The following is a 21,505-nucleotide window of genomic DNA, read 5'->3' as shown; positions in this document are numbered from 1 at the left end:
CACCGCCGCCAGGCTCATAGAAAATTCTATTATTCTATTCTTATCATCGGGATGACGCGTGCTGGCTCGTATCGACAGCCGGATATATAATGCAACGTGAGTTTCTGAGCTTACGGCGTCTACCGGATGCGCCCACACCGAGCTTGCATACTGAACAGCGGCCCCGGCTTCTAAGGTCCAGCTAGGAAACGTGCTGGCTCGTCACGGCCGTTTGTACGTTCGGTTTCTTGCTGGATCTCAGCCACCATTCAGCGCTCGAGATGTTCAAACCGTGAATTCTTGCTCCCAGCATCGCTTCTTTAACCTATTGAGGACGAGGCAATAATTCACTGTAATTAGATCGCGGATGTTATTCATGAAAAATTCGAAGATACAAAAATTTACAAAATACATATAATACACAAAAATACATAAAATATTCGAAGTAAGCATTTGTTATAGTTAATAGGTAAAAGAGTTATTTACGCGCGTTTCATTTTTTAAATTAAATATATTCACAAAGTTACGAATTTGCATAAACATTCGCAGCCTCTTTATCATACTTACGTCGTAGATATTTATACATTTGTGTGTAATTTAAATATACATAAATGCAAAGATATAATGTATAAGAATATACAAAATACTCAAAGTAAACCACGTACTATAATGTTTAGAAAATTAAACAAAACTTTACCCAATTTTCAGACTTTTAATCTTGTTGAAGTATTTATTATTAAGATTTCTAAGGACGAATTTTTAGTATAATTGTAAGAAATGCTAAGTCCATAGATTAGTCATTATTTTCTTGTAGTTTCTATAAAATTAGAATATTATTCAGAGAAATAATATGATTGGAATTCAGGTTGTATGAGAAGACGATGATCGAACAATATGAGAGAAAGTATGATACTCATTGTGGAACGTGACAATTCTATTCTATTAACTATATGACAAGTATTTAGATCTATATAAAATAAGTAATTACAATATTTCAGTTAGATCTGTGTCACTAAAAATCGACTTCTATCATGGCTCAGTGTCCCACTTGTAGAAATCATGTTCTTTCTTTCAAAATACCACGACAATTTTATCCTTTCGGCGTTTCTTTCAATCAGTAAAATTACATTAATAAAAACCCAGAGAAATATATTAATATCTTGATAAAAATTAGAAAAAAAAACCGACGACGATTTGGAAGATAGAATCTCTATTGCTGAGAACCGACCCCACCTCCCTAGAATTTTAATTCACAGGATGGAGAGGTTTTTGTTCTTGAAACTCGTCGACAGATTCGTTGGCGCGGGACTGTATTTCAACGCCCTTTTTAATATTTCTGGGGTGTTTCGCGTGCACAGACCAGCCGGCATGGCATTCCATTTTTGCAATCAACGACCGGCCGTGTGCGAGGCGACGTCTGCGTGCGACCTATCGCGTGGCAGATGCAACGTCGATCGTGACGTATTGTTCTCGCACAAGGCGAATTAGTTCTACGAATAGCCAGCGAGAATTCACGGTGTGTTAATTAAAACAATACCAGCGCTGTACGAGGAGGCGCGCGGGAATTCGAATTTCGCGCGCACATGTCACACCTCGGTCTTTTCTTCGCTCCATCTATTGTTCCTCGCGATTTACATGATTCAAAGAGAGCGGATCATGCTACCCCTTTGTCGATCGATTTGTTCCCGATCTGTATGTTTTTTGCCGGCATTTAATGTTTAATGCTTCGTCTGTACTTACTTAGAAAGGACAAGATGTAACATGAATTCTTTATTGACTTTTAGGTGCTTTTTACCGTTGAAGTTGTTTCAAAATTATTTTTCATCGATACAGTCGTGAAGATAGATTATAGAAAAGATGAAATACAATTTTAGAAGATACGTTTGTGATTCTTCGATTTTCAATCGTGTTATTGATAGGTTGCGTTTTGTTTCGACATTTCGCGAGCATTCCAGTTTACAGCTGAATTAAAAACAAACGCTTAAAATCTAAAATTTGTTAATGTAGGTAGAACAGGGTCTGGCATTACTTATGCCATAGGGTAAAACGTAGACCAACTCTTGAATAATTAACATCTTGGTTATTAGTATACATATATTATAATATGTAGTTATAAATATTAATAAGAATGCACAAGTGAAATTGTGTTAAAATCAGAATGTATGTACCTTGTTTCATTCAAATAAGACTTGTTTGTTACTATAAACTGAGAATTGTTAGTCTAGTTTAGATAATAGTACTTTCAGCGATAGTTATTCTAACGATAACTATGCTGTATTTAGCACTCGAAATTTGCATTTTAGTTTTACAAAACGTTAGGCTTTCCAAGATTACGCGTATAACTTATATTTTTCCACTGAGCATTCGTTCGCTTTCTATTAAGAAATATTACTTAATAAAGATTTTTACATTTTTTCCAAGTATCGCAATTTTAATTTCGACACATTGTATAGAATAATCCAGAAAATGTCCAATAAATAAAACAACAATTTCCACGATTACATAATTTTCAGCTATAAAAATACTCAAATGAATATATTTTAATATATCTAAATAAAATTATGAGCATCCTAAATACATTTGTAATTACACGTATACATTAACATATCTCTGAGTTTTTAAAGAAAATGTAGAATTATAGATCCAGATCGATAAATCGTTGTTTCTTTTTATAGCTAAGATTACTAATTTCCAAGAAACACATTGCAACAAATTCCAGGAACTGTGTCGTTTAATCAACCGATCGTTAAAACGTCATTTCTCGATGAATCTAGCGCTTTCTTGAATTGAAGACATGGAATATCGCGAGCGCGGCAATGAGTGCTTCTTTGAAGCGCCGTGATTAATTTTTCTCTTCTTCCCTGTCCCAGTTTAACGGTGATAGAAGCTCTTCGCGCTTTGCGCAATCTTCGAATTCCACCGTGCAGATGTTCGTCGGCCTCCTCTGTGATTTAAGACGCGCGAGTGATCTTTGAACCAAATCGCGAGGCCGCGATCTAGATCACTCCCCACCTTTGTTCTCAATAAATATCTGTTGGCGAGCTGTTAACTTCCTTGCGCAGTTTATATTAGAATATTAGAGTTATATTAGAATGGAATAAAGCTTGTTTTCATTTCGAAATTCTCTGCTTAATTCTAATTTCGTTAATATAATCCACACTTTACGAGAGATAACATTTTCGTATTTCATATCTACGTTATAGATATGATTTTGCAGCTGTATTCTACAAGTTGTTTTATAAACATATATTTAGCACATGTTTAGAATAGATAATTTTATATCGATCTTTTGTCTGAGTTTATATAACCAGAAGTTTCGTTCCGCTCGAATATTCGTACAAAGGCATCGATGATAATTTCATCTTTAGTTCGATAAATTTCCAAGAATAAATTAATTGAAGAACAAGAAGAAGTTAAATATAATTTAAAATATATAATTTATAGAATCGGTCGTACGTTAGAAGTTATAAAAGAGCATTAGTATCTTAGTACGTGTTTCTATTTGGTTATAAAAGTATGAAGATATAATCAAGCAATGTATAATTTTATTAAATGATTTATCGAGAGTAAACTGCTATGCGAATGTCTCGTGTGACTTGGATCACAAAGGGCTAAAGTGCAGTGCGTGGAATTTAACCTTTCGCAGGCAAACTGGATAGCTTATATTATCTAAGTTTAATCGTTTTATTATTCCGAGCTTCCAAATTATAGAAATTATAGAATCGTATTAATATACGATTTTATCGATGTTTAAATATTTGCAGCTTTATTGAATATTAAAAATACAAATTCTAACAAAGAAATTCCAGGAAATTTGTTTCAACCCAGATTGTCAACGACCCAGTTTTTCTATGAAACATTGAATTTAATTAACTTAAACGAAATTATGTTCCACTTATACTTATCCAAACAGATAATCTACAACTATCTCTTCTTCAAAACCCATTACTTTTCTATAATATTTCTTATACTTGAAATTAACATCAACAGAGAACAAGTATGTATTTATTACATTATGTTCTACTTGCCCCTACTCAAGCCTATAATCTACAACCGTAGATTGATGTGCTGCAATCACATTACCCCTGTAGAACATTTGTCATATTTGAAATTGACATCAACAAGCAACAATTATCTATTTATTACACCATCGACAAAAGTATCATACAGTCATGCCTGCACTCCTTTTCCAAGGAATCCATTATTCTACAATTAACGAATTCTACAATGTTACCGAACATATCTATGACTCATGCTACCTCACCACTACCATTGACATTATTATCATTATCTCTATTATTTCAAATTACAATAGATTACTCATCAAAACGGTGCAACGAAGTCATACGACAATGCAAAGAAGACACGACCCACAGGGAAATTGTTATCGTAGTCAGGCCGAGCAGCTTTTTCTTTGTTTCTTCGCGATGATACATCGCGGTCAGAATTGCTTAACTCTATCTAGTGAGTCATTAGAATCGAACACATACTACGTATTTGCAGAACAACGCTGGCGATGCTCGTCACGCTTGTGCGTGGCGGCGAGATAACAGCCACGGCGAGGCACCGATGCAAATGAAAAATCGCGTGACAAAGATAGGGGATTACAGCTGTTGCGCAATCGCGCGCTTAATGATTTCGACGTATAAGCCGGGCAGATACGTGGACGCCACGTTTCCCTGTTCCAAGTATTACTCGTTTGTCGGGAATTATCCCTTTAACGATCCAGCCCGTGTCTCACGTGGACACCGCCAATCGTTCGATATATGCGTAGCCCTGCGAGACACCAACAGGAATTCATACGAGTACTTTTGGGCGTTTGACTTCAAACTTCTCGCACGTTATCCCTTTTTTTTTCTTTTTTTTTTTTTTTACTAGAGAACATTACATATATGTCAGTCTCTGAGAAGCTGAAACTGGTCAACTCTACTTTTTGTAAGTTTCTGAATCTTATTATCTAGATACGCGATTAACCCATTTGCATCCAAGCGCGGATTATTCCGCAATCGGATGACTGTCTTCTATCACCAAGCGCGGATTATTACGCGCGCTGCGACTGCTCATTTTTATTTCCATTTTAATCTAAATATTTCTTTTTTAAATAAACAATTTGTACCTTTTTCCTCTGTTATAAAGAATGTAAGATGCGATGTTTGCGAAGTAACATTGTCAAGAATTCGGATGTCATTTACTGCATCTACGATCGACTGCGCGCGGTGATAGGGACCAGTCCTCCTAATTAGAGCCACGATGCAAATGAGTTAATCTTGATCTTCTCGGAGATACGGATTACATATTCATTTTCAGAAGTTTATTTGTCGCAAGAAAGTGATATAAATAAATACAAGTTCTTAGGAAATTCTTTTAAAATTGTGACAGTCAACACGTTTCTTTGCCTCTTACTTTATGGAGTTAATCAACGTGGCTTGCGAGCAGCGCATATGTGACGACTCCGATAAAAAAAGATTAATAACTTTAGCGTGCAAAAAAAATGTTATACACTCCAGAAGAGAGATCTGTTTCGTTTTCAGCTATGTTACGCATATCGTTTAAGACCGACCAGGATACGTAGTCCACGACAGTTTTGAGGAGCTCGTGCAACCAATTACAAATGTTTCGTAATTGAAATTATTACAATGAACAATTTTCTACTTTCATTATCCGAAGAAACTTGAAGTTAGCCTCATTGCAAAGAGCATAGTTACTATTGCCTATAAAAAAAAGCATGAGAAAGCCAAAATCGACTTTTTCCTACCTCGACCAACAGCACGTCGCGTATTAGGATTCTCCTGTTAATTCATAAAGCGACATTAAAATCATAAAAACGATAACAATATATTTATCACCTTTTTGCTTTTCCTTTTCTTCTTTTTTTTTCTCTCTTTTTTTTTTTCTCCTCACTTGAAACCCAACGCAAAACTCGTTCATCGAGACGATTTGAAGAAGTGTGGTCCACGAGTGGAGAAGCTGCTAATTTTACGTGGTTCTCGCTTGGAATCCAAGGGAGGCCGTTGCACTCTCTGGTAAGTGCAATAACGCGATAATCCGTCGGTTCGATTTCGGCAGATATTTTCGGCCGTGTGGCATGGGGACCATTCGCGAGCACGCGAATGGTTGAAGAGGAACGCGTGGCGAAGTCGAAGAAGGCATTTCCACGCGCATTAAGCGAACAGACGGCCGTCTATCGCGACAGCGCGCCACAAGCGCAATTAAGCCGAGCAGAGCCGTATGCAAATCGACGCATTGTCTTGACCCGAAGTGGCACGGTGTCGCCGGCCTCGTTGCGCTTTCACGAGCACTCGCGAGGCCGCGGCTCTTTTGCCTAATTCCCCGAATGACTCGTCTCGACGCCTCTGCTCGCGTTACGCTCGCGTTCCACGATTGTTTGCCCGATCTTTTTTCCCTGTCGTTCTATTCCTTTCGTTCTTTTTTTCTGCCGTGTTTTGCGTTTCTCTTCTCGTGGAAGATGATTTCACGCGGTTTTTACACCACCGTGGGTGTTTTATGACACGGGTAGACGATGTCGATCGAGGGATTTTTGTTTTTGACCGCGGATCCGATTTTTAAGTTTGGCTTAAATTTTGGTGAGTTAGGTTGATGTTTATTTGTAAGTGGTATTTTTAGAATAGGTGCTGTACGTTTTAGTTTAGGTTGTGTAGGTTGTACTTTCAAAATATAAGATCGTAGAATGGTAGAGACGTCGTAGAGTAATCGATATAAATGTCACTGTGTCATCTTCGCTACTCAAAATTCAACGCGATAGATATTGAGACGAGGTGCACGATACGGGACCTTGAAATACAAAACACTTCGACCATATCTTTTTCTCTTTTCCAAACGACGCAAGAACTTTCAATTTCGAGTTTCGTAAACTACAGAAGTTTACTTGCATAGAGGAGAAAATCATTTGTCTACAGTCATATTATAAATATTAATATTAAATAGGGACAAAATCTAATTATCTTTTTATGCTTCTATTCTTGTTTCCAATGTTTCTCATAATGTATGTACCATTTCCAAGTTTTCCTTCAACCAGTTAATAATTATGTTAATCGATACTCTATTCCCTGTCGCACAATAATTTACCAACTAATGCTATTGGTAAATCGCCTTTATCATTGCATAATTTTTCATCAAATTGTATAATCAGAAAATTTATAATTTGTAAAATTTAATCCGTTTTATTGCCAAACTCGTTAACATTCAAGTGTATTTATCAATGCTTATGACTTGTAACCTGCGTATGACTTATAAAATTTCATTAATAATATTAATTGGAATTTACAAGGCCGCCGTAATAATCAAGATTCTACTGTATCTGCAATAAACGACCAAATATAGAACCTAAAACAAACAAGAATATAAAACGACTGAAATTCAAAGACCAAACCAAGCTAAAATAAAAATCAAACTTAACAGGTTTCTCGCATGTCGAAAACGAAGGAAGCAAGGAAACCGATATAACAAGAATATTTAAAGATCGTACACTGGCCTCTCTCTTTCCTGTGCGAACGTCACAGAAATGTCTACGCGTGTTGTGCCAGAGCTGTTGGTTTAAGCGCAACGGGGATTCCGTAAGAGTCCTTTGTCCTTCCTCGATCCCAGTCAGGAACACCCTGGCCGGTTCGGTTCGCATAAACGGGAAACGGGTTTCAGTCAGAAAGAGCTTTGGTAGTTCAGCGTAAAAGAACGGTGAACGGTGCTTTGTCACGAGGACAAGCAGAGCAAAAAAAAAAAAAAAAAGAAAAATAGAAGAGAAAGAGAGAAAGAAAGAAGAAACGAACACACCTTTTTCAATCGGTCTCTCTTCCGCTAAAGTAGTCCGGACGTTCCTCTTTCTTCTTCTTCGTCTTATCCTTTCTCTTTCCAACTTCCTCTCTGTTGCAAGGAGAAGGAGCGAAGGGCAACCAAAAAGCTGATGTTAGGCGAATGCAAATAAATGCGCATACGGAGGACCGACCATTCTGCAGCGTGCTTCTAATGTTTGCCCAATGCGGTTTCTCTGTGCATGCTTTTCGGATTTTTGCAGGGAACACTTGGCTCTTTTTTAGCAGGAACTTTTGGGAAAAAATTTGCCAAAGAATAGAGCGACTCTTTGTTGGTTTTGAGTGGATTTTTGAAAGGTTTGGTTTGTAAGGGTTGTTTTCTCCAATCTTTTGTCAACGGTATGTCGTAGAATATTTTCGAAAAAATAAATGGAATTCGTTAAATTAGCGGGTAATTTTCGTGTACTCGGGCGTTTTACACTGTTGGAAACGACAGATTAATTTGTTTATTAGTAACGATAGTAATCGCGCAAACTTGCGTTTAAACATATTCGGTATTAATTTCTCTTTAGGGTCTTAATTACGGTGTGCTGCGTTTGTGTTAGGTAATAAAATTCGTAGATCAATAAATACAATTATAATATAAAGAAATATAAAGAAATATTATCTGATATTTTGATATGTGGTAGCAACTTAACGTTAAATTGTTTTATATTCCATATTGTTAATTATTATTTCAATCTGAAATTACAAACAGTGAATATATAATAAATTTGAATATAAATGTCTATGAATATGTGAAGAAGTAAAATATTGCCTGAATTGGAAAGTAGTATATTCTGTTTCGTAAAAGTGGATTAAATTTTTAATTTCACTTAACATGTAGCAAAAATATTTATTATTTCACGTTATAAAATTTCAAGCGAGACGTGTTCAACTGATCGAAGTGGTTAATACGTAAACCACTCGGAAATCAAACTGATCAATTACGTTTTCTAACAAGTGTTTATTTTTGGTATCACAGTATATAATTAGCGTTTAATCCTTCAAAGATCGAACGATTAATATTGGTGTAGGAGAGCACTTTGATTTTTATATGTTTATATGTATATAAAGTTGCCAGAAACGAAATTGATCTCTACCCTTTGTGTATTTCTGGAGTTCGTTGCACAAGAACATAATTAATGTACAGTTTCCAAGAAAAAGACGACCTATTTCCATAAATTTATTCATCATAAGGAAGTGGCATAAATAATAATAAATTTTAAAGTTAATGAAATAATTTTCATAACATCATCGCTATCCTCTACTTTTAATTTATACGACTGGCCAATGTGACTTCCGAACAGTTCATACATTAACTTATAATACATAAATAAAACAGCTAAAAGAAAAATTAAATTTGTAAACATACAATTAACATACGGTTCACATTGTATCTCATAAAAACAAGAAACTATACCAAATTTTAAGAACAACTTTTATCATCCAAGTACGTACACATATTTGTACGCTTATAAATATTCGATAAATCGTCACGAACACTTTATAACAACTCGATCTTTAATCAAAATAATATTAGAAAAATCAAGTCGATGCTGTAAATTCTTTTTAAATAGCGTCGCCCCTATCACGCTTGATAAAATTGCATTGCACTGGTCCTGATCAGTTTCATCCACAGGTTTGGCGCGAGGATCGAAACGAAAAAAAAAAAAAGAAGGAAAGAAAAAAACGGGCACGGTAATTAAATTTCATTACGCGATCACTCGAGACAGCAGTAGGAAAAACGCGACAGCCGGCCTATCGAAGGTCCCGTATTAAACGTTTGAGAGCCGCTGACCATAGTGATCGTTGTTGGCTTTGCTTTCGAAACCTCCACCCCCTCGATCGACATTCGCAACCCCTTCGCGGAGCATGGCAGCGAGCGCCGCTCGCGTTTCATTGTTGTGAACGCATGCAAATTGCGATCCCGGTGCCGGGACGAGTATCAATTCTAACAGGATTAATTCGAGTGCAGTCATTGTTTTTTGCGCGTCACAAAAAGCCCACCCCTCTTTTTGCAACGATGGCCAGCGTTTAGCCTCGTTTCGAACAATATCCAACCCGTCTGGTCCGGCCTAGAGTCTCTGTCTCCCCTGCGGGAAAGAAATGCCGGCTTTCGAAATTGCGATCAATGAGTTGCAAAATAAGGGTCGAGCGTGTGATGGATAATGGTTGGATCGTTTGTGATCGATTCGAATGCTTCTCGATTTATAGTACTTTTTCTTTCGTAGTTTCTTTTCTGGAGAATAAGAAAAAATGAAATGGTGGATTTGTTGGAATGTGTGCAAATATCTTTTATGAATAAAATGGTTGTAATCGAATGTTTTTATAAAATATAGAAAAAATTAAGTATAATATATTTGGTATAATGTGATGATATAATTTTTTTATTAAGTGTGATAAAATATTTTTTATGAATAAAATGAGTGTAACAAAATATTTGTATAATTTGTTGTTGCTTTTATAAAACGGTTTCATAAAATGCTTCGTATCTCATTATATAAAGCGTTTTCATTAAGTGTTATAAAATGTTGGTGACGGAACGATGAAATATATTATATGCTTTTAAAGAAATATTTTAAATATAAGAGTACCGATGAAAATCTTGGACATAATAGAAATAATAGAAATCTTTTATCGTTTTGAAGACGAGAATCTTTCTTAACATTTTTTCTATTCGATAAAAGTCAGTGTTGATAACAGCGATAGTGGAAGTGTCAATATAATTTTAACAAAGTCGAAACTTTTCTGTTTCAGAAAGATGATTTTACCGCAATTAGTTCTGCTTTGCGTCAATATCTGCCCGAGCGAAATACACCATATATTTTAGACATCGATCTAGATTTCTTCAGCACCAAGAATCCTTTCAAATCTCTATATGATCGTATAAATCTCTACGAGAAACTCGCACCCCTCTACGCTTTCAATCGGCCTATCTCAACAGATCCTGAGGTGAGTACACAGAGACGCATGCCAAATCATATTGCTTACACTTACTTTGTTAAAGAAGTGCAATATTTTTATCTACATACGTACCATCGTTCGTAAGTAATTAGAAGACTTAGAAAAAATTGACTTATTAAAATCTTCAACATTATTTCGTTTGGAATCATAAAATATATAAAACAAACCCATCGGGTGTATACTTTAGAATTAAATTTCTTCTCATAATAATTATTATAATTATAAAAATATTTATATAATTTTCACTCCATCGTTGATCAATTTTAGGATTCTCATTATTAAACGTCTCATTGTGTTTCTCATTCCTTGGCCTCGTAAATTTTATAAATAAATACATAATTCAGTCCTATTTCAGTTCTGTTAATAATCTGGATGAATTATCAAGTTCCGTATGTTACTTTTAATATCAGATTAACCAGTCCTAATACTTACGAGCATGGCTGCATGTTTATGCTTTGTATTACATACACGTATGTGTTGATAATTCCACAAAACGATCGCACACGAAAGTATCGTACGACTCCATCAAATATCCGTGCACTTAAAATATCGGAACTACATCATTCGATCTAATGATTAACATACCTCTCTTATCACTTCCTCGAATCAATTAATTTTATAAACGCGCAAATAGCTTGCAAAACACAAGATACAGGTCTACACGCTACTTGCATAAATTGTACCGTGCAACCGTAACACTGGTCCAACAGCAAATTGACTTCACAACTCACCTAAACTGAACAAAAAAAGACGAAAAAGTATAAAGGAACAGGGTCTGAAACGCGATCGGCGCGTTAAACGCTGCCATCTCGTATCAGATCGGTCGGAACCGGATTCGAAGAATGGGGGGTCCCACGATTTAATTGCGGCTATGTCGAGAGGCAAGACGCGAAATCCCTCCCCCCTCTCTCTCTCTGTCTCTCTTTCTCGCTCTCCTAGATGATCGCTCGTAAGCCAAGCCAGTTCGAACTAGAGCTGAATTACACGGTGAACAACGAGCCCCTGGGCCAAAGACGGAATTTCGCGATGCTGAGAGCCAGCTCATAGAAGAGAGACTAAACTAGTAGAAGGAGAGAGAGAAAGAGAGACAGAGAGGGTGGCGGGATATGTACTGGCAACGAGCGGAAGATTTGCGAATAATTAGGTGGGCCGACAATAGCCGGGGTCCCGTAGCAGACCGGATACACAATGTGGCCTGCCACCAGCGGGATAATAGACAGAGAAGAACGACTCTATGGGGTTTTAGGATTCGACGGACATAATGGCACTGGCCCATTGTCTACCTAGCTGCAGACTGCCAACATCCGCTTTCGAGGGCGGCTACGTCGGCTCATCTGCATGCCAGCCTTCAACCCTTCGAGTGTTTGGTTTCCAGCATCGTGGATGCAAATTTCTATCCTCGCGGATCCATCCTCCCGATGTTCGATTGCCATCGATCACGTGAAACGGTATTCGCCACGCTGTACCGGAGGTACCAAATCGCCATTGTTCTTAGAGAAGAGGAAATGGGGTGGCTGGTGATTTCGTGGTTATACGTCTAAAATCGGTTTAAAGTCGCTCTCTGCGCTGTTGGTTCTTGCGATTTAGGGATCTGTATTGGAGAGGATTTCTGATGGTTTCGATATAGGTATCGGCCGGATGATAGGTTTTGATAGGATCTTTGGTTGCTACCCATGTTAAAAAGCTTTCTAAATATCGTAGAAGAATATATTAATATTATCCTTCTCTTCTAAGTAATTAAGCTTTTTCTGTATAATGTACTGTAGGTAGTGTAGGGTTGATTCATCTTCTATAAGTGTTATTATCGATTGCCCTTGTTCTTGGATAAGAGGAAATGATTCGTTGGTGTCTACACTGAGTTTAAAGCTGTTCTTTGCGGTATTAATTATTGCGATTTTCTACGGATCTGTATCGAAGATGGTTTTAGATTGTTTCGATATGTCGGGTAATAAGAATTTCTATTAGAATCGTTTGATCGATGATGGTCATGTAAAATACTTGGACACTTGTGAAACGGTGATCATAAAGATTTTAACGAATTAGTAATCATTCTTTATATGAAATACGCTCATCTTAAGAAAATTTCATCTATCTTTTACGAGTTTTCTTCGTCAACCTTATCAAATCGATGCTTTTTGTTTACAAGACGCTATATCTTAACGTTTTAAGAAAATCGCTTCAGAAAAACTTGGTTCATCTTCTATAAACTTCTTTCATTTACATCATCAAATCGATACTTCCTGTTCGACAAATTCCTCTTGATATCTCGGAATAATTACCTCTTGGAAATATGGTGCAGTCGCAGTAGAACCTTTTTCATCTGCACAAAAGATACATCTCGACAATCGGGCATGGAATTTTTCTTCCGTTAAACCGTTTCAAGATCTTCAAACGATACCAAACCGTAGCACGGAACGTTCATAGCGATCGTTACGGATCCATGTCACAATGCACGATCTTCCAATTAATAATTCACGAAGTAAATCAGCGAAACCGTGACTCGTCCATTCATCCGACAATCCTTCAACTCTCCTCTGTACCCGGGTACTTCTCACGAATTTCCATGCGATCCCTTGGAGCGTACCGCGACCCACTTTGTGCGCTGATCCGCAAACGTCGATCCGTCCGATCTACGACTTCTCACGAATTTCCATGCGACCGTTCCTCCAACGAGCATTCGTTCGGATCGTCTCGATCGTAGCCAAGGAAAAAGATATCCGTCCTCACCGTGGGATTTTCAGTGGTAAACCCGCAACGAAATATCGTACGACGTCGTTATGCTAATTCGCCCGGTCCGGTTAAATGTGTGCCAGCTTCTGGAGCTGGCTTTGGAAAAAGAGTTGGACCCTCTTTTATGGGCCAACAACGCGAACTCACCCGTTCATGCTGTTAGCGCTTCTCGTGCATAAAATCACGCGTGCAGGGACACGGACGCGAGTCTGTCCGCGTGTGCACGCACGGTAGATGCCTCGCTCGATCTAATGTATGCGGGCACGCCGTGCTACCTGTCTTACCCTGAGAACTCGACGCCGCATTGTGATTGTAATCGCCGGCTCTGCAGGTCAGCCCGCGGCCTAACTGGGGTCAGGGTCATTTCTGAATTATTTAAATTACGCAACCCGCCCTCCTTCCTCGGCAGACAAGTTTACAAGCGCGTGTGTATACTCACGTATATGTACAGGGCGTATACTAATTGAAGAAGAAACAGCAAGAGATAATTTATGATGAAAAAAAAAATAAATCGAAAATGTGGAATAGAATTTTTGAATATGGTACTTTGGTTTGGAGGAAAGCGATTTCGATAATCTGCTCGGTACACGTGTATCGATTGTGACATTAAGTTTTTACTTTACGAAATTCTGTCTACGTTGGTTTTATTAAACCAGAAATGTATTATTATATGTATATTTACTGATAATAATGGGAGTATTAGGAAGAATTATGAATTATGAGAGTAGAAGAATTAAATGATACAGGTAGTACACTACAAGGACTGTATGTATAAATATTATCATCGATGTTTTTAGGACACTTTCTACATAAAACTGATAAAACTGATCTTTAAACGTAATACATAGCCCTATCTTATTTACGAAATCGCTCGAGTCAAATACGATAGAAGAGACTTATAGCACAGATCAACTGAAAGTATTATAGCAACATACTATAAACACGAGCAGAAATAAAATTTGTCAAGTTGAAAAGAATTAATACATGTACACTCGATGGAAAATTGTTTTGCTCGAAAACGAAGCCTAACAAGCAAAAATTTTATTTTACACTTATTTTTTCCACGAAGAATTATCCTTTGCTCGCTTGCGATTTCCGGACATCCTGTATATGTGTGCAACGCGACAGCGTCCGCTCTATCTATTGTTGTACAATAATTCATCGCGAGCTAAACGAACACAGGGGCAGTAGAAAGGTGCAAAAAGAGGGGTAGAAAGACGTCTAAAGAAAAAAACATGGGGAGACCTTTAGTACGATAAGGAACCATGGATGGGATTCGAAGGTGCCTCGTTTGATGATTCTTATTCGTTGATTGATGATCAATGTCGATGAGATTCGGGCAGGATGTTTATGTGAGAAAGAATTTTGAAGATGTAGGGTATAAATGGTAGGATTCTTTGATTATGGTAATTCTTTTTTGGGATGGAAAGGAGAGATGGGATAGGAATATTGTTAAAGGGGGATTTAGTGAGCAAGGTTGCGGATGGGGAGACGGAAGCGAGTTTTTGGGTCAAGATGTTGGACGGATTAAAGGTATGTTTGCTAAAAATGAAGTTCGTCGTGCCACATAGCTGCAGGGATTCGATATAGTTTACATATGAAATGCAAAAAATACTTTTATCCGGTGTATATTCTTAGACATAATTCTTGGACATATTTCACAATGAATAATGGGCAAAGAATCGAAGATTGTATAAGTTATAACAAATTTATTATAATCCTAAAATGTTAGGATTATAAAATTCTATGTTTAATCTGTGAATGAATAAAAAGTATAAAATTGTAAAAATATTTACGCAGGTTTCTAAAGGAACTCCCGCTATATTTATCATTTGATATAATTTATTGAAGTATCGCTCTTGTTAAAATTAAACATTTTACTATACATGCAATTAATTGACATTTTCTGATTGAAATCTTCGATCTACGAGATAAAATCAATCGGATCACCTCCTCGAGTGTAACATTCATACTTTCAGCAATTTTTCTATCACTTTTTATAAATTTAATCTCATAAAGAAGGAACTTAATCTCATAATAAAATCACACGAATATTCTAATTGTTCGTAACGACCAATGATGAAGTTTTCATACTTTTACTATAAATCTTCTTAACATTTAATATTCCTCGTTTGTAATAAATTTCTTCTTTGTGTGGTTCGGTACAAAAGGAACATAAAGTTTAATAAATTATGTTATATAACGTTACATGCTTCCTGCTATCAAATTCAAATTTCAGGAAGAATCTTTCATAAAATTTTTCCATGACCTCGCGAAAAGTCGTTTTGATTAAATTATAAATATCATGTCATTCACGATCCACGGTTGATCGAAGACACGTTTGAATATCAATTGATCGGCTTATCGAGGTTGGTCGAATCCTTTCGGTACCGATTCTTTTTCTCAGGATGGAAGTCGCGATACCCCACCGGGATCCCAACGAAAGAAGAAATGACACGAGCGGGGGGTCCAGTATGCAAAACGGGCCCGTTTTCCGGCCTCCCTGAATATTGATGTGTAGCCGGCTATGCAAATGAGCGTGAGAATGCAGCTCGTGCCGGATGGTGACGCGAATAGACGAACCGGAAGTAAGCCAGTACCCCGCCTTCTCCCTTCTTGTGGCATGCCCTTTCTTTCGGCGAGGTCGAATTATAGTCGTTGACTTTTCTTGCCGGTACGGACCTTCCAGAGAGTAGCAATGCCATTTATTAAATCCGTTCTAACTTTTTTCCCACTCGATGCACCGGAGTACCGTTAGAAGTGTGCCTTGTTTGCTTCGTTCGTGATTAATATCAAACTATTATTGTGCAAGATGGAACATACGCGTGTATATCTATAGGTTATTTGTACTGTGTCTTTCCAGCCTAGTCATTGACGTCTCCCTTCCTTTCTTCCGAAAAGATTGAAGTTTTTACAAATAAAATTGTTCTGTTCTGAATTTTATTATCCAGGTACGCGATTAATGTTCAATTACGTAATGTAAAATCATATGGATGGCGATGGTATCCCTTCACCTTTTGAAAATGTTCTATAAACTACTATATTCTGTTGTAAAATATCGATATTATATTATGCAAGGATATAATAATGTGTTTAGCAGTCATCCCCTTTGCAGTAGTACGCAACAGTTACATAATCCAATGTGAAAATCCTACCTGCTTTTACAAAATTGTATTAAATTCACTAACGTCAACAAATCATCTCAAAAAACGAAAAAAGAATACTTTTTAACTCGATCATAGTGCTAACGCTACCTGTAAGCTATCTAAAGGGAACCACGCTAAGGTACACCGACCTACATTCGTTCGTTCCAAAATAACGAAGCACATAGAAATCGTTTTCACGCGTAAATCGTTATCGGAATTCGTGGAGCAATAACAGCGAGTCTCGTAGAGGATTTCGTCTCTTCCGGGCCAGCCTTCGGCTCGTTCCACTTAACGACGTTCACCCCGTTGAAATATCTGCATGAGGCTGCGGCAATACGAAGCCTCGAAACAGGACGGAGATAAACAACGTGGAATTAAATATACAATAAAGCGTGCGATCCTGGACAGCAAAAGGGCGTGGTGGGGGTGGAAAAGAAGCGAAACTGCTTTACCGGCTGCACGTTCTAGCGGCGACATTTCAACCTCCCCCGCCCCCACACCATAGACTGGCAACCGCCCGCATAAATAAATCCAATTGGCTCGAATAAAATGTACGAAACGAAGTCGCGCCAATGGCCGGGTATGTATTTTATTTTCTCTCGTTTTCCTTTCCACCCCGTGTCAGCCAGCCAGCCAGCAACCCGGCTGTTTCCTTCATCCCCTCCTCTTAGTCTCTCTCTCTCCTTTTCTTCGTCCTCCTTCACAGCACACCGCTACATCGACTGCTCTGTCGTAGCGGCACAGTAGGATAATTCAATCGTGACTTTTCACGGATTTCCCATCGAAGGAAACACGCCAGTTACGCGGCGGAAAGTATTCGTTTTCTCGTCCTCCTAGACGTTCGTTCTTTAAAATACTCAGGAAGGTTTTTCTCTGCTCGTGGTTATCTTCGTTTCGTGCTCGTCTCTTCGTCGATGAGTTTCCAGCCGTCTGCAAATGGCTGAGAGGTTTTTGATGTAGTTCGCGTTGATTCGGTGGCTGATGGGCTCTACGTTTTGTCGAAATCGTTCGTATGGAATTCATCTTTGTGTTGAAATGGTTAATGCGCGAATGATTATTATATGACTATTGTAATTGATCTTCTCTAAGTATATTATTCAGCAGATTCGAGTGGAGGTTCAGCTTCTTCAAAATCATAAGCAAGCTTACCATACGATAATATGTCAACGTTGCTGCTTTCTATTATTCTTGGGGATAGTTTTCCATTTGCAACTTGTACTTGTTGAACGTTAAGCTGAAATTAATATAAAATTGGTAATCCGAAATCCGTTCAACAACGGAAGTTAACGTGATAAAAGTTAAAGAATTTTTTTTTTCATTTGAAACTATCACTACCCATAAAATAATTGAAATGAATCGTACAATGTAAGGTTTAAAGCTTCCTCTTGTTTGTCAAAATTCCTATTTCCTGTCCATAATACAAGATAAACTTACTTCATAAATATCCATACACTGACGTTATACATAAAAATACGAGTGTTTCGTATCCCAAAAAAATACCATAGCCGTTTCCTTCAATGACCCTCCGTAATCACGGAACACACGAGCCTCTTTAAAACGGCCGGACGAAAACTGGATCACGCGGAGGGAAGATTTCTTCATTGGCAAGGGGAATCTCGTTGAGGTAGGTCACTTTCGTAATTACCTTCTCTCACGGAAGTGGCCCGCGTGGCCCTTCTCAAGGTCGTTCCTTCATCCCCTACAATTAAGCCCTCCGACAATTAAATCGATAAAGCCGCGAAGGCGCCCTTTATACCGCTGTTACCGCGACGTTTATGCGTAACAAGCCTTACCCTTTCCCCTACCACTTCTCTGTTTTTACGACGAACCACCGAAATTGCAGCACGTCGTTAACATCAACCGTCAATCCTATTTAATAACACTTTGCCAGCCTCTCCGCGCGTAATTTTCGGTCGAATATCGCGATCCTTGTGAGTCTAATCGAAGTAAGTTAATAATGGAAGATTTCAATGCGTTTCTTCAGGCAAAAATTGTTCGCAACAGATAATTTTGGAAAAGTATGGGGTTGTTTGAATAATCGATTGGTTTGTTTCGATCGTTGAAAAGTTTTATGATCGATTTTTAGAAATTTGTGATAGATTTATAGCGGCTTCAAAAAAATAACCATTATAAGTACAATTAATTAGGTCCAAGTACGTTAAATTTTGGTATCGTTTTGTAGAATCTTCGTATGATTACAAAAATATGATACTATGAAAATGAAAGGTAAAAAATGTAATAAGGAAGAGTCTTCATGGGAAAATAAAGGTATGTAACGGTATGTAAATTTAATTCTCTTGCAAATATTTTTTCTTTTTTTTTTTTTGCCATTGCATGGTCTACAGATAGATAAACGCAATTATTTTCTTATAACAGAACGAAAGTAAAGAAGTGTTGGAGGCAAAAGGTATGATTAGTATTGAATTGGTAAGAGTCTTATGTCGACTTTATTGTGGATGCGAAGTTGTCTTTGAAATGAAATTGAATAGATATTGTTTATGGCAGAAAGGCTGACAATATATGTTGTATTTCATTGTTAGGAAATCCAAGTTAACAACGAGTAACTAAATGGAGTACACTTGGTTCCATTGGTGGAATTAAACGATGTCGATGAAAAACTCGTAAACGCAAAACTGTCATAAACCATGTTGTGACTAGTTTTCTGTGGAACTTATAATGTCGTAACTTTAATTGATGGAAATAACGTTTCGTCATTAGAAAGAAATTAAAATATCTCTATTTGTGAAATTTAAATATTCAGCTGATAGATAAGACCATCAGTCAAGAGAAAGTTATTCCACAAGAATTGGTTATTAAAGCCTCTGGTCGTTAAGCACTATTTAAAAGTAATTTAAAAAACTATTCGTTTCTCACCTAATATATTCCTCATAAAGATTACAAAATATTTCATAATTACAATACTTCCTTCGTTTCAAAATACCGTTTTCCTTTCGCTTTCCTTTCTCTTTTAACACACTATGATCCCTTTTAATAGTTGCTATACGAATGGAGACCAAGCAATTTTGAAATTTTCCGATCAATTCCACGTCGCGAAACTGCCCCTTTATTTGGTCATGGAATTAAATTTTTTTTTTTTCTCGCCGCATCGAACATTTCAAAATCGATCGCTTAGAAAATTCCACAGATTCGTCAGATAGTTTTAAGAGACAAGTACGAAAATGATCCGCATATTCTCCGTTACGAAAAATAAAATTCCAAACTTCCGTTCTCTTATCGTTAGTTCTATCATCCAAATATGTAAAAACCTACTTCCTAAACTATACTCTACTTCCTAAAAATTCATGCAAACCCCTAATCAAAAGTCAAACGTACAAACAATCTAAAAAGTCTCTGGCATGTTATCAAAGATCGCCAAAGGGGGTCAAGTTTTGTTAACTCTTACCCGAACAACGAAACTGATAAGGGAGCAGGAATATTTGGGAAAAACCGGATAAGAACCAACACCGCCATCTGTTATGGGTGATAAGAACGAGGGGTTTCTTCGCAGTTTCCGGATAAGCCGCACAAACTGGGGGTGACGTGACGAGCGACGCCGACGCCGACGCCGACGCCATGTGTCCAAAATGGCCGCGGATCGTTAAACGGTCACGCGCAAGCTCCCCAGGGGTGGTGGGACAGAGGGGGTTGGTTTTAGGGGTGTCCTTGCTTCTTAATAGGATCGAAGAATAGTTACGCCGTCAGATCCACGCAGTTACGTGAAACACCGTTTCAGGATGCGTTTCCACCAGTAAATGTATAGAGAAAATGACTCAGAACCCTTTCGACGTCTCTCCCTTTGGCATACCGAAGCTTCCATTCATGCGAATACAAGGAATACTGCTTGCGAGGCTTGAAATTGAGCGTTATCTGATTTTGTATGGATCGACATTTCGAAGATTGTTTTTTTTTTCTCGTTTTTCTTCTTTTTTGTAGAATTTTGTGTTGCTTTTACATTGGACTTTTATTGGATGAATTGGATAATTTTATATTGGATGTAAAGTAATTTTTAAGGGAAGGGTTAAAGAAAGTTAGGAGGCTGATTTCATCGATGTACGTTTGTTGAAAAGGTAATATGAGAGTTTCGATAGTTAGCACGCACGTTTTAAACTTCCTAAGAACTTATGCAAAGAAAGTTTCTTCTTTTTTAATTTCCTATCTTTGGAGGAATTCCAATTTTTTACTTACTATATGAAAGTTATTGTATTTATAAAAAGATAAAGAGAATAACGATTGTATTGAGTAATAAGGTGCATAAAGGTAATGAAATGATCATTGCATTACAACTCCTGGATTAAACATTTGTAGCTTCCGTAACACTTGGCTAACTTTATAATCGACTTCGTTAATTGAAATAAAGATTGTTGCATGACCGCTTTAATTTACAATTAAGGAAATAAACGATAGAAGTGGCTTATTTGAGAAATGACTGAACTTAGAACAGTTACAGTATGTACATTAGTACGTGCATCATTTAATAGACCTGAAACTGGAGAGACATTTTTAATAAACCCGTCCGTTTGAGGAATAAGCTCGATCAATTTTTATCTCTTTCGCGACCATGTTTACCAGACGTGCTGCTGATTTTTTTGCATTCTTTCAATGTTCGCTGAGATTCGAGGCAGACAGCAATTCATTACGCGAACAGCCGGCAAATGGAGAACTTTCATTTCGAGGATAATAGAATACGTATATAGATACGAATATTAATCGGCTCGTACGCGCAAATACCTATTAGCAAACATCGCGGATATACCGTTTATTGACGGCCGAACAAGCTCTCTCAGCGCTTACACATTGTTTAATCGTCGAAATATAATACGTATCCATAAAGCCAAAGGGTGAAGCTTCGCTTTCATTGTCCCTGTCGAATACCTAAAA

The 21,505-nt window shown here is 37.4% G+C and overlaps 1 protein-coding gene across 1 annotated transcript in view; it reads left to right on the top strand.

The window, feature by feature from the left end:
• The window catches only part of Mesr6 (misexpression suppressor of ras 6), a 470,406-nt gene that overhangs the window by 145,878 nt on the left and 303,023 nt on the right, over positions 1–21,505 (top strand). The window contains exon 3 of the mRNA XM_072022516.1: positions 10,545–10,739. Coding sequence (XP_071878617.1) covers positions 10,545–10,739 — 195 coding nt within the window. The remainder of the gene's footprint in view (positions 1–10,544; positions 10,740–21,505) is intronic.

This window comes from Bombus fervidus, chromosome 2 (assembly GCF_041682495.2).
Source record: "Bombus fervidus isolate BK054 chromosome 2, iyBomFerv1, whole genome shotgun sequence".
NCBI lineage: Eukaryota > Metazoa > Arthropoda > Insecta > Hymenoptera > Apidae > Bombus > Bombus fervidus.
Note: the sequence above shows the minus strand (reverse complement) of the source record. Positions and strands in the feature narration are given on the sequence as shown.